Source organism: Macaca thibetana, chromosome 13 (genome assembly GCF_024542745.1).
Source record: "Macaca thibetana thibetana isolate TM-01 chromosome 13, ASM2454274v1, whole genome shotgun sequence".
In the NCBI taxonomy this organism is placed as follows: Eukaryota; Metazoa; Chordata; class Mammalia; order Primates; family Cercopithecidae; genus Macaca; species Macaca thibetana.
In genome coordinates, this window is record NC_065590.1 from 21,098,303 (window position 1) to 21,111,806 (window position 13,504).

The 13,504-nt window shown below is 50.8% G+C and overlaps 3 protein-coding genes across 4 annotated transcripts in view; 1 reads left to right on the forward strand and 2 right to left on the reverse strand.

The window, feature by feature from the left end:
* GGCX (gamma-glutamyl carboxylase) overlaps positions 1 to 13,504 on the forward strand; it is a 162,173-nt gene that overhangs the window by 123,362 nt on the left and 25,307 nt on the right. The gene's annotated exons all lie outside the window — the stretch shown is intronic.
* Positions 1 to 13,504, reverse strand: part of VAMP5 (vesicle associated membrane protein 5) — a 229,925-nt gene that overhangs the window by 8,023 nt on the left and 208,398 nt on the right. Inside the window, exon 2 of one of the 2 annotated variants that reach the window (XM_050753120.1) lies at positions 1,257 to 1,299. In XM_050753120.1, the coding sequence (XP_050609077.1) occupies positions 1,257 to 1,259 (3 nt within the window). In that variant the 5' untranslated portion in view covers positions 1,260 to 1,299. Of the gene's footprint in view, positions 1 to 1,256; positions 1,432 to 13,504 lie in introns of those variants that run through there. The other variant, XM_050753119.1, reaches the window with a different exon arrangement.
* On the reverse strand, positions 3,717 to 8,584 carry VAMP8 (vesicle associated membrane protein 8). The gene is made up of 3 exons (XM_050753149.1): positions 8,426 to 8,584; positions 6,906 to 7,064; positions 3,717 to 4,172 (listed from the first exon to the last, which is right to left on the reverse strand). Exons 1-3 carry the CDS (start codon positions 8,426 to 8,428, stop codon positions 4,032 to 4,034), a joined length of 303 nt encoding a protein of 100 aa, XP_050609106.1. The 5' UTR covers positions 8,429 to 8,584; the 3' UTR covers positions 3,717 to 4,031.

Below are 13,504 nucleotides of genomic sequence, written 5' to 3' on the forward strand. Positions count from 1 at the left end.
GAGCGACCTCCCTAGGCTCTCCTCCACAGACTGCCTCAAATGTACCCGTGAGAATCCCCAGGTTTCCCAATACCCTCTTCCCCCAATAAATTATCCTGCCTTCACCTTTCACTTCAGGAGCTTCTCCCCAAGAGCTAAGGGCTGACTGAAGCCCACCCCTACCCCTGCCTGACCCCTTGCCCTGCACACCCTGAAGTGGGCTCTTGGCTCTGCCCTATTCTCAGAGCCTTCCTCAGCTTCCCGGCATGGCCTCAGAGCTCAGTGCTACCTTCCTGCCCCACTTCCTCTTCCTGCCTCCAAATTCCCTGGAGATGAGGCCATCCAGGCATTGACCCCTAGCCAGGCCACATCCATCACACCTCTGTCAGTTTCTCCAAGGCAAAATCTTAAAGCACCAAGCCTACTTCCTGCCCAGTCCATCTTCCCAGGAGCCCTAGGGAAAGAGGGAAACTGGCACCAGCTGTTCCTGACATCTTCGCCTTGGAGATGGCAAGTGAGGACAGAGGCCAGGATATGCAGCAGGAGTGGGGGGTGACTCAACTCAGGAATGTGTCACTAGGTAGAGGTTAGCAGGGAGTCAGGCCTGTGTCACACTCTGATAACTTCAGTGGAACTTTCAGAGTAAACATCTCCCTTTCTCTTTCTCTAGGGGAGGAGTTAGGCCTCCAACACCCTGCCATGGGGCTGGAATGGCCTCTGCCACCCCATCTGCTCAAGTTTCCAACTCCTGAGCCAGGCTTGGCTCCTCACAGCTGCGGAAAGGGCTGACGAGGTCATTACATTTCCTACCACTTCTTAGCAGTGGGTTCTGAGTGCCAGGCGGGTCTCTGCCATTGTGTCTCCTTTAACCTCGCAAGGACCCAACAAGGCAGGTATTACTGACCCCACTTCACAGATGCGGAAAAGGAGGCTCAGGGAGGTTAAGTGACTCGCCCCGGGTCACAGAGCTGGGATCCCAGCCCGGAGTCCTCCAAAGTCGGTGCTCCTAACCGCTTCGCTTCAGGAGAATGGGGAGCCCGGGCCCCGCTCGCTCTGCGCGGTGCAGCCAGGACGGGGATCAAGCATTTCCCTCCCAGGCAGCCCGCGGGGAGTAGAGGGTCCGCCCCATCCTGCTCCGGCCGTGGTCACCGCCTCGGGTCTGACCCGCACGGGCCCTAGGGTACGCCCCGGCCCGTGGACTTCGGACTCCTTTCTCCCACCCTCGCCACTCGCCCTCTGCCCGTCGCAGGGCTGGCCGGCCCCGCCCGGGCCCTCACCATCGCCGCTGCCGCCGACGCCTCGCCCGCTCCCGGCTTCTCTGCCGGCTGAGCGGCCGCAGTGCCAGCGGTCCCGGAGGAAGCGCAGGGGCGGGGCGGGGCGGGCCGCCGAGAGAGGGCGGGGGGCGCGCCTTCCGCGAGTGGCGACCGAAACTGAGTCAAATCGAAAGCGATGGGCCACAGCGACCCGGGTCCGTAGAGTCGCCTCCTCCCGGGCCCCAGGAGCCTGAATTCGGGTGACACCTCAGCCTGGTGAACGGGCACACCTCGGGGCCGGATCTGTGGAATGGGCACAGTGGAGTGAGCCCTGGAGTCTCCTAGGTCGGGTTTAGCTGAAGAGGCATCATTCATTCACTCAACAAACACCCTATGAGTGTCACGGTCAGGCACCACGCTAGGTCCTGGAGACGCCATGAACAAGCCAGGTAGGGTCTTTGTCACCTTGGTGAGTGCATCTCACCCAGAATCAAAAACAGGCCCCCCCAAAGTTTTGAAACTAAAGACAAGTGGTGGTTACACAACATTCTGAATACATGTTTCTGGTTTGTACACTTTAAAATAATAAACTGTATGTTATGTGACTTTCGCCTCTATTCAAAAAGAAAGCAGCCCCACATGGGCAAAGTACTAGCTCTAGCCTTTCTGTATGTCTCTCCTCACCATGAGGGCAAGTGCAGCTCTGTGCTGGCATGCACCAGCCATGCACCTGCTCCTCAGTCAGAAGATGGGGGAGGGTGGTGTGTCTGCTACCACTTCAGAGCCTTCCTGAGCCGAATCTACCCATCCTCTCCTCTCACTGCTGCAGAGAAACCACCAGCTACCTGTTCTCCACTACTCCAAGCTGCCTCAGACATCTTAAAATAAGGTCCCTCTTTTTTTTTTTTTTTTTTAAGAGAGAGAGAGACAGGGTCTCACTATGTTGACCAGGCTGGTCTCGAACTCCTGGCCTCAAGCAGTTCTTCTGCCTCAGGCTTCCAAAGTGTTGGGATTACAAGTGTGAGCCACTGGGCCTAGTCCCTCAAATAAGGTCTCTCTTGACCAACAGAGTTGAAAGTTTCCCTCTCTGGGGCTAAGCCTCTGTGAATACAGAAGTCCCAGACCAAGAGGGTTTCACAGACCCTCACCCCCACCTTGGACAGCCTGGGTCCCAAGGCAGAAGCTTCACTTCAGTTCCTTACACCTTGAATCCAGGAGAGAAAGGATTAATATATGTAGCAAAGACTACCCCAAGGCCGGGCACGGTGGCTCCCACTTGTAATTCCAGCACTTTGGGAGGCCAAGGCGGTAGGATTGCTTGAACCCAGGAGTTTGAGACCAGCCTGGGCAACATAGTGAGACCATGTCTCTACTAAAAATACAAAAATTAGCCAGGTGTGGTAGCACACACCTGTGGTCCCAGCTACAAGGGAGGCTGAAGCAGGAAGATCTCTAAAGCCCAGGAGGTGGAGGTTACAGTGAGCCATGATCACACCACTGCACTCCAACCTGGGCAACAGAGTAAGATCCTATCCCTGAAAAAATAAAAATAAAAATCTCATAAGGGTCTTTTCTGACCTTTCCTCCTCCCTGCTTCAGAGCCTGATTCTTCCAGAGCCTGACTTGCCAATCTAGTCCCAAATCCTGACTCTCAACCCTTCCCCTTCCTCCTGACAACAGGTTGTTTCCAATGCTGGAAAACCTGTAGAGGAAACAGGAACAGAGATAGCAAGAACCCTCCCTGCAAACCAAGGCAGACTGGGCACTGGAAAAAGTAACAGTGATAGTGGAACCTGGTAGGGAGGAGGGGGGACTGAAGACAGAAAGGCTCATTGTGCACGGAGGGGAAGGAGGGCCATTGGCCCTGTCCTGTGACACTGACTGACTATGCCCAGCCATGGGATGCCGAGGAGAGATGCTTGCCCCCTTGGGATAACTAAGACCCAGAGGCCTTGCTAAGTCCCAGAAGACAAGGACAGAGAAAAGACAAATAGAACATGAACATACAAAGCACAAGGAAAGGAACAGCAGTCCATTTCCTCCACCCCTCGGCTCTAGACTACACGGTCGTTGAAAAGAGATGGCTCTGGTGGAAGAGGCAGGAGGCCTTCAAGCAGCTCTTAAACACCCTGTCCGGGTAGGCTTCATGCCTCAGCTAACAATTCCAGAAGAACAGTACTACAGGGCCATGGCAGGACCCAATGGGAACACTTAAAAATCTTGCGTACCACCCCAAAATGCTATGAAGGTTTTGAATTTTCCATATGCCAAGACTCCCAGAAAATTCTTGTTCTTGAGACCTGTGACAATGAATGGAACCGGGAGGAATAAAGAAAGACATCTTTCTTCTCCAAACATACACTCTTTGCCCTTCAAACCACTTGGACCTCAAACGAGAGAATTTCAGCCAGAAGGTATCCTTGGGAAGAAAAGAAATAGAAAAGCCAAAGGCAAAGTGGGAAGAGAGAAAGTGACTCACACATATAGGGATACTGAAAGGTCTTTATTGCCCACTGGCCACCAGCAGTTTCCCAGCCACATGCTGGGCCCTCTAGGTCTCTCCAGCCCACTCTAAGGACCCATGAAATGCATCCGCAGTCCAGCTCTCTTTTTTCTCTCCTTCTGGGGGACCAAGTTACCCTCTGGGGCATACAACACGGCAGGAGGGCCTCGGGAAGAGGGGTAGGAGGACCAAGCAGCATTCTCTGTAGAGGAGGACAGGAAAGGAGACCCTCTTGGCACCCATTTACAGAGGGTTGTCCCTGAAGAGAAGGGCAGGTGGGAGAGGTTCCCTATTACTTAAGAGAAGGCACCAGTGGCAAAGAGCACAATGAAGAGAATGATGATAAAAACAATCACGCAGATAAGGACAATCATCTTCACATTCTTCCACCAGAATTTCCGAGCCACCTTCTGCGATGTCGTCTTGAAGTGCTCAGACTGTTGAGGAAAAGGCAGAGTGAGTGACCCAGTGGCTCCTCCCACTGGAACAAGAGTATAAGTACAAGTACAACCCACAGGCCAAACTTTCTTGTTTTTGTTTTTTTGAGATGGAGTCTTGCTCTGTTGCCCAGGCAGTGGTTCGATCTTGGCTCAGTGCAGCCTCCACCTCCTGGGTTCAAGTGATTCTCCTGCCTCAGCCTCCTGACTAGCTGGGATTACAGGTGCCCACCACCACACCCAGCTAACTTTTGTATTTTTAGTAGAGATGAGATTTCACATGTTGGCCAGGCTGGTCTTGAACTCCTGACCTCAAGTAATCCGCCCTCCTGGGGTGGGATTACAGGTGTGAGCCACTGTGCCCGGCCTACAAGCCAGACATCTGTTTGTTTGTTTGTTTGTTTTTGTTTTCTTGAGACAGAGTTTCACTCTGCTGCCCAGGCTGGAATGCAGTGGCGCAATCTCAGTTCACTGCAACCTCCACCTTCCGGGTTCAAGCGATTCTCCTGCCTCAGCCTCCTGAGTAGCTGGGATTACAGGTGTGCACCACCATGTCCAGCTAATTTTTGTATCTTTAGTAGAGATGGGGTTTCACCATGTTGGCCAGGCTGATCTTGAACTCTTGGCCTCAGGTGATCCACCTGCTTTGGCCTCCCAAAGTGCTGGGATTACAGGCATGAGCCACGGCGCCTGGCCTTGTTTGTTGGTTTTTTGAGACAGGGTCTCGCTCTGTCGCCCAGTGCAGGCTAGAGTGCAGTGGCACAATCTTGGCTTACTGTAGCCTCCATCTCCAGGGCTCAAGCAATCCTCCCACTTCAGCCTCCCTAGTGCTGGGAGTATAGGCACATGCCACCATGCCCAGCTCAAGCCATACATCTTAATAGTAACACTGTAAGCTGAGGTAGCAAACTGCTAAATAAAATATGCTCTGGCCGGGCACAGTGGCTCACACCTGTAATCCCAGCACTTTGGGAGGCTGAGGCAGGAGTTCATGACCAGCCTGGCCAACATTGTGAAACCCCCTCTCTACTAAAAATACAAAAAAATTAGCCAGGCATAGTGGTGGGCGCTTGTAATCCCAGCTACTTGGGAGGCTGAAGCAGGAGGATCACTTGAACCTGGGAGGCGGAGGTTGCAGTGAGCCAAGATCACACCAATGCACTCCAGCCTGGGCAACAGAGTGAGACTCCATCTCAAAAAAAAAAAAAAAAAAAAATTGCTCTATCTTGCCTACCTTGACAAATGTACCTTCCTAAAAATCTGGAAGGCCAGGTTGAAATTTAGAATTCTCAGGATCCTAGGAGGTCTCCACCTAGATATGACTAGGGGTCCCCTTTCTCTTCTTACCCCTGCACTGTCATGCACACTGAGGGGTCCTTGACACCTGCTTACACCCAGGGGTACAACACTGGCAGCACAATCTGCCCTCCCAATCTGCCCTTGGGAGGGCAGATCCTGGGACTGAGGGATGCAGGCTCCAGGTGGGCACATCTCCCAGCTACAGGACTCCTTGCCCCATCGGGACTGCTGAGGCTGGAGGAGGGACCAGGACAGTACAGAGGGTTGGAAGTAAGGGAACTCCTCCTCCTCCATGCACTCTTCCCCATGCCCAGCAATTCGAGTTATAGACACTACATTTCCTAGTGCTTGTCCAGGCATGGTGACTCAAGTCTGTAATCCCAGCACTTTGAGAGGCCAAGGTGGGTGGATCACCTGAGGTCAGGAGTTCGAGACCAGCCTGGCCAACATGGCAAAACTTCGTCTCTACTGAAAATACAAAAATTAGCCAGGTGTGGTGGTGCACACTGTAATCCCAGCTACTCAGGAGGCTGAGGCAAGAGAATCATTTGAACCCAGGAGGCGAAGGTTGAAGTGAGCCGAGATTGCACCACTCTAGCCTGGGCAACAGAGTGAGGCTCTATTGAAAAAAAAAAAAAAAATTCCCGGGGCCGTGCTCCCCAAATTAAGCTACAATTAAGCTACAGAAACAGGCAATGAGCCCCAGGGAGACAAGGGAGCAATACCCAAGAGCCAAGAGTTCACACAGGACTAAGAAAGCCAGAGCCAGCTTCCCAGCTGGACACAAAACCTGAGGCTCCAGACTTTGCTCAACTTTGGAGTTACTTCCTCCCTGAAACAGCTGGCCGCAGCCCCTGGCTGGAGAGAGAGAAGAATGAGGTCTAGCAAGATGTGTGGGAGATATTATTTTAGCCTTCATCTAGCAGGGGACCCTGGGATCAAAGCATTTCTCTGCTCTTTCCTCCTTCTTTTTAAAGCCAACTCAGCAAGATACCAGCAATTTCCCACCCCTTGTCTAATAGCTCCTAGAGAAGGCTAGAGGCCATGGTGGGGGGGTTTCCTCAAAGCCAATACTTCTGCCCTGGGAAGGTCAGATCCAAATGATTGTCATGGGCAGGCTTCAAAGGGAAAACAAGTTTCCCGGGAGAGAAGCCTGAGAATGCATGGGCTGACTGAGCTATCGGTCTCAGAATATGCCTCTATGGGTGAGCTGCCACCTCAAGCCCCAGTCATGGGATCCATTCCCTGGGATCCATAACAATCTGTGGAGCAGAGCAGATTCAGAAGTGGAGACTCAGCTCACATCAGCTCCCAAACCAGGTGAAAGGCAACAGAAATGTTACACTTCTGACCCTCCTGTTCATTTTGCCCCACCAAAAAGAAATTCCCTCCCTTCCTCTTTTCCTCCAGCCTCCAGTGGGCTCCCTGTCTCACTGTGGCTTCCAGATCCTCTGTCTTGTTGCGGAGATGTTCCAAGTTTTCCCCTCGGGCCAGGATCCGCTCCACATTCTGGGTCATAATATTCTTAACTCCCTCCACCTCACTCTGCAGGTTCCGCACGCGATCATTTCCTCCACCTTCACTGGCTTCCTCCTGCACAGCAACACGGGGTTAATTAGACCAAGTGGTGGGGGAACTGGAGACTTGGCCTCAGAGGCCTGGGGAGGGTAAGGCCTCAGGCAGACTTCAGCTTTTTGTAAAATGCTTGAAATGTTTACAAAGAGAATGTTTTCATGTATTACTTGTGTAATCAAAAATAAATGCATTTGTAAGCCCCAGAAAGTAAGACGTGATGCTAAAGAGACTAGATCAAACTTCTTTCGGGATTGTTAGGACCCCTGACAAGGAAAAGCAGCGCATCACTAAATCCCTCCCCACTGCTTCCTTGCTCCCTAGAGAAGGCCGTAGAATACAGCAGAGCCGGCATCTCACAATGTTCCCTTTCCAGGGCAGAGCCCACCACTATTTACAATTCCCGGAGCCACCCCTCTTTCCTGATTTCTTGGGATCCTCATTGAAAGTGTCTGTGCTGGCCAGCAAAACACCCTCACCCAGCCTGACCCATCTGCCCCTCTAAATAGCTGCTGGAGCATGGCCCTGGCCGCAATGCCATTGCTGCTGTGACCCAGAACAACAGGCAACCAAGTACCCCAGAAGGCGCCCACAGCCGTTGAGCCACACACTTCTGCTTTCCCTACCACTGGGCACCACGCGCAGGCACCAAGCAACCACCTGCTTATGCAGACATTAAATAAAAATACCCGCCTGGGTGTTGGGGGAAATGGAGGACTAGTCCTCCCTGGCTGATGTCTCATCTCAGAGGCTTCATGACAAGGTTTTTGAACAAGGAGAGAAAAACATTATTAAGCTCCTCCCTCCTTGACCTCCAAAAACAGGCCAGTGGCATGGGTCAGAACTAGCTTATCACAGAGAACCAACTTCTGGTTATCTTATAAACCTTTAGTTCTCTTCTTCATGTTAATGGAGAAAGGACACCCAAAGGACTCAGTGGACACACAAATCCTTTGTGTTTCTGTGTAGGGATAAAGTGAAAGGCCAGAGAGGAGAGCTCCTGCCGCTGGGCTGGAATCTGAACTGGAAACTGCCCAGGCACTGCCTGGTGGTGTCACAACACCCGCCTCGGGCTCCCTGGAGGAGGAAGGCACAACAACACTTTGCCTGGAATTCGGAGCCCCCATTGGCACTGGCACGGAAGCCCAGCTCCCCACCAGCACAGAGGTCAGGGGAGGGAGGAAGAAGGAATAGAAACACCTGCTAGGACGGTTCAGAGCTATTTGCAGCCAAGTTGTCAAAGAGGAGAGGCCACAGGCAGCACTGGCCCAGCCCTCTAACTTTGCCGCCAACTCTCCTCCCCCCCCACAGCCAACCCCCAGTCCCGAGCCCCTTCTGGCTCCTCTTTAAATCAGCCCTTTCCTAGTTTCCAGTTCGCTCACCATGTCTCAGAGCAGCCCGGGCCGATCAGCAGGTGAATTCGCCTAGTCGGCTTCCTCCCAGGGTGGCCGTCAGCTCACTTCCTGCTTGCTCCAGCTTTCAGCCTGCCCCCGCCCACCTCGCATCTCGAGTCGCTCCAGCCACACCTAACTCAGGTTTCCCCAGGTAGGCGGGCACTCTTCACTGTCCACCCAGTGGCTTCCCAAACAAGAGCTTAAGCTTAGAGTAATAGGGCTCTCAGATGTTAAAGGTCTTCTAACTTTTCAGGAATTAGAAAAGAAAGATCAAGCAGCCCTCCAAGGTTTCCTGAGGCTGGACCTCCTGATCTAGAAAGGGCAGCCATCTCTCTCTCTCTCTCTCTTTTTTTTTTTTTTTAATAGAGATGAGGTCTCACCATGTTGCCCAGGCTGGTCTCAAACTCCTGGGCTCAGACAATCCTCCCACCTCAACCTCCCAAAGTCCTAGGAGCCATGACGCCCCACCAGCCATCTCCTTTTAATGTCTTGAATATCTGACTCCAGTTTCTAGAGACAGAGATCAACCATGCCAGGCCTGGCTCACAGGGAAATAAAATGCAGTTATGAAAATTTCTTGCTGGATAACACTTGTTCTCAGGTCCCTCAGTGACAGAAAGCACTAAAACCCCTGAAGTCTGGAATACTGTGATCCTGGGCTCTGATTCAGAAAGCTCTGGGTTACTGGTTACAGGCCCCTGAGTGAACCTTTTCACCTCTGTGGAGTTTGCAGGTGCTGATGCTTAGCTCAGACAGTGCTGGTAAGAAGCAAAAAGAGGCTGGGCATGGTAGCTCACGCCTGTAATCCCAGTACTTTGGGAGGCCAAGGCAGGCAGATCACTTGAGGTCAGGAGTTCGAGACCAGCCTGGCCAACATGGCAAAACCCCGTCTCTACTAAAAATACAAAATAATTAGCCAGGCATGGTGGCAGGTGCCTGTAATCCCAGCTACTCAGGAGGCTGAGGCGGGAGAATCGCTTGAACCTGGGAGACAGAGATTGCAGTGAGCTAAGACTATGCCATTGCACTCCAGCCTGGGCAATAAGAGCAAGACTCTGTCTCAAAAAAAAAAAAAGATAGCGTGTGCAGTGCACTGCCACTAGCACAGTGTCTGTAATGATGGCTCACCAAACCCCTCCTTCCCTTCCAGAGTTCAGCAATTCTGCATTTCCCTTCAGGGACCACCACAGAGGTAATTGATCCCAGTCAGTGATCAGTGATCAGAAGACTGCCCTGGTGTACCAGAGCAGGGGCCCAAGGCAAAGGACTTTTCCACTAACCTGGCTCCAGGCCGGAGAAAATCTGTTCTTCCTTGACAGTGTTTATCAAGACAGAAGAACAATAACAGGGACATTCAGAAGGGAACGAACATTCTTGACCCATTCCAGAAGATATCAGTTCCAAGGAGGAAATGTCAACTTTTCCAACAAATACTTTTTTTGTTTGTTTATTTTGTTTTGTTTTCTTGAGATGGTCTCCTTCTGTCACCCAGGCTAGAGTCCAGTGGCATGATTGTAGCACACTGCAGCCTTGAACTCTGGGGCTACAGCGATCATCCTGCCTCAGCCTCCCCAGTAACTGAAACTACAGGTGCAAACCACCATGACTGGCTAATTTATTTTAAAACTTTTCATAGACATGGGGGTCTTACCATGTTGCCCAGGCTGGTCTCAAACTCCTGTTCTCAAGTAATCCTCCCTCCTCGGCTTCCCAAAGTGATGGGATCATAGGTGTGAGCCACCACATCCAGACACAAAACTTTTTTTTTTTTTTTTTGAGACGCTTCTCTCTTGTCACCCAGGCTGGAGTGCAATGGCGCTATCTCGGCTCACTGCAGCCTCTGCCTCCCAGGTTCAAGTGATTCTCCTGCTTCAGCCTCCCTAGTAGCTGGGACCACAGGTGCATGCCACCAGGCATGGCTAATTTTTTTTTGTATTTTTAGTAGAGACAGGGTCTTACCATGTTAGCCAGGGTGGTCTCGAACACCTAACCTCGGGTGATCTACCTGCCTCGGCCTCCCAAAGTGCTGGGATTACAGGCGTGAGCCACCCGCCCAGCCACAAATACCTTTTTAAAGGCTTTAAATAAACTTCGGACACCTGTAGCTTTTTTGTTGTTGTTGTTTTTAGAGGCAGGGTCCCACTCTGCCATCCAGGTTAGAGTGCAGTACAGTGTGTTCAAGCTCACTGCAGTCTTTTTTTTTTTTTTTTTTTTTTTTTTTTTTTGAGACGGAGTCTAGCTCTGTTGCCCAGGCTGGAGTGCAATGGCCGGATCTCAGCTCACTGCAAGCCCCGCCTCCCGGGTTCATGCCATTCTCCTGCCTCAGCCTCCTTAGTAGCTGGGAGTACAGGCGCCCGCCACCTCGCCCGGCTATTTTTTTTTTTTGTATTTTAGTAGAGACGGGGTTTCACCGTGTTAGCCAGGATGGTCTCGATCTCCTGAACTCGTGATCCGCCTGTCTCGGCCTCCCAAAGTGCTGGGATTACAGGCTTGAGCCACCGCGCCCGGCCGCTCACTGCAGTCTTGAACTCGTGGGCTCAAGCAATCTTCCCACCTCACCCTCCCCAGTCAGCTGGGACTACAGGCAAGGGCTACCATGTCCAGCTAATTTTTTTTTTTTTTGGAGACAGTGTCTTGTTGTGTTGCCCAAACTGGTCTCAAACTCCAAACCTCAAGCGATTCTCCCACCTCAGCCTCCCAAAGTGCTGGGATTATAGGCATAAACCACCACGCTCAGCAAATATTATATATAAGCCCGGGCAACATATCAAGACCCTGTCTCTATAAAAAAAATAAAACTGCTGGACGCAGTGGCTCACGCCTGTAATCCCAGCACATTGGGATGCTGAGGCAGTGGATCACCTGAGGTCAGGAGTTCGAGACCAGCCTGATCAACATGTCGAAACCCCATCTCTACTAAAAATACAAAATTTGCCGGGCATGGTGGCGCATGCCTGTAATCCCAGCTACTCAGGAGGCTGAGGCAGGAGAATTGCTTGAACCCTGGAAGCGGAGGTTGCAGTGAGCCGAGATTGCACCCTTGCAATTCAGCCTGGGTGACAGAGTGAGACTCTGTCTCAAACAATAATAATAATAATGATGATGTAAAAAATAAAAATAAATAAAGTAAAATAAAAAAATAAAATTGGCTGGGCGTGGTGGCTCTCACCTGTAATCCCAGCACTTTGGGAGGCCAAGACGGGCAGATCACCTGAGGTCGGGAGTTCAAGACCAGCCCGACCAACATGGAGAAACCCTGTCTCTACTAAAAATACAAAATTAGCCAGGCATGGTAGCGCATGCCTGTAATCCTAGCTACTCGGAGGCTGAGGAAGGAGAATTGCTTGAACCCAGGAGGCAGAGGTTGCGGTGAGCCAAGATCGCACCATTGCACTCCAGCCTGGGCAACAAGAGTGAGACTCTGTCTCAAAATAAATAAATAAATAAATAAATAAATAATAAAATAAAATTAGCCAGGTATGGTGGTGCATGTCCATAGTCCTAGCTGCTTGGAGAGCTAGCACAGACGGATCACTTGAGCCCAGGGGTGTGAGACAGCAGTGAGCTATGATAGTGCCACTGCACTCCAGCCTGGGTGACAGAGCTAGACCCTGTCACTAAAAATGATAATAATAATAATTTTATATATTGATTATGTAGTGCAATAATGTTTGGCTATATTGAGTTAAATAAAGATTAATACAATTAATTTCGGCCAGGGATGGTGGCTCACGCCTGTAATCCCAGCACTTTGGGAGGCTGAGTTGGGCCGATCATGAGGTCAGGAGATCAAGACCAGCCTGGCCAACATGGTGAAACGTCGTCTCTACTAAAAATACAAAAATTAGCTGGACGTGATGGTGATTGCCTGTAATCCCAGCTACTAGGGAGGCTGAGGCAACGGAATCACTTGAACCCGGGAAGCGGAGGTTGCAGTGAGCCGAGATTGCACCACTGCACTCCAACCTGGGTGACAATCATAGTTCACTGTAGCTGGTTTCAAGCAATCCTCCTGCCTCAGCCTCCCAAAGTGTGGGCATTTCAGGCATGAGCCACTGCACCCAGCCCTGTTTCTCTTACTTTTAAAATTTGGCCAGTAGAAAAATGTAAATTGTGTGATTAGTAAAAAACGTTAAAATACATATTGTAATGTGGCTTATTGCTGGGCATGGTGGCTGATCCATACCTTAATATTTACATGACCTGGGACAAACTCGCATAACAACTGTAAGCCTCAGTTACCTCATCATCTGTGCTTAGCACTCAAAAAACTCAGTAGACCAGGTGCGGTGGCTCACACCTGTAATCCCAGCACTTTGGGAGGGTGAGGTGAGAGGATTGCTTGAGCCTGGGATTTCAGGACCAGCCTGAGCAACATAGTGAGACCCTGTCTTTTTCTTGTTGCTTTTTCTTTTTTTGAGAAGGAGTTTCACTCTTGTTGCCCAAGCTGGAGTGTAGTGATGCAGTCTCAGCTCACTGCAACCTCCGCCTCCTGGGTTCAAGTGATTCTTCTGCCTCAGCCTCCCAAGTAGCTGGGATTACAGGCCTGTGCCACTACGCTCAGCTAATTTTTATATTTTCAGTAGAGATAGGGTTTCACCATGTTGGGCAGGCTGGTCTCGAGCTCCTCACCTCAAGTGATCTGACCACCTCAGCCTTCCAAAGTGCTGGGATTACAGGCGTAAGCCACCACCCCAGCCTCAAACATTATATATATATTTTATATATATATATTATATATATATAAACATTATATATATATATATATTTTTTTTTTTTCTGTAAAGTGACTTTGTAAGGAAAAACTGCTGAACTGCTAGGTCGTAGGAGTTGTAGCCCAAGAAGCAATGGACCAAATCCTGGTTTATTCTCAGTCGTGCCTCTCATATATACCTCCTTCTTTCCATGCCAGCCCCTTCCTCCCAGTTAATGCCAGCACGATCTCTTCCCTGGACAGTTCCAATTCCCTCTAAACTCACCTTTCTTTTCTCATCTACTCCTCTGTAACTGATTGCTATCTTCCCAAAACAGGTATTTAAGTATGCTCCACCCTGCCTCCAGGATAAA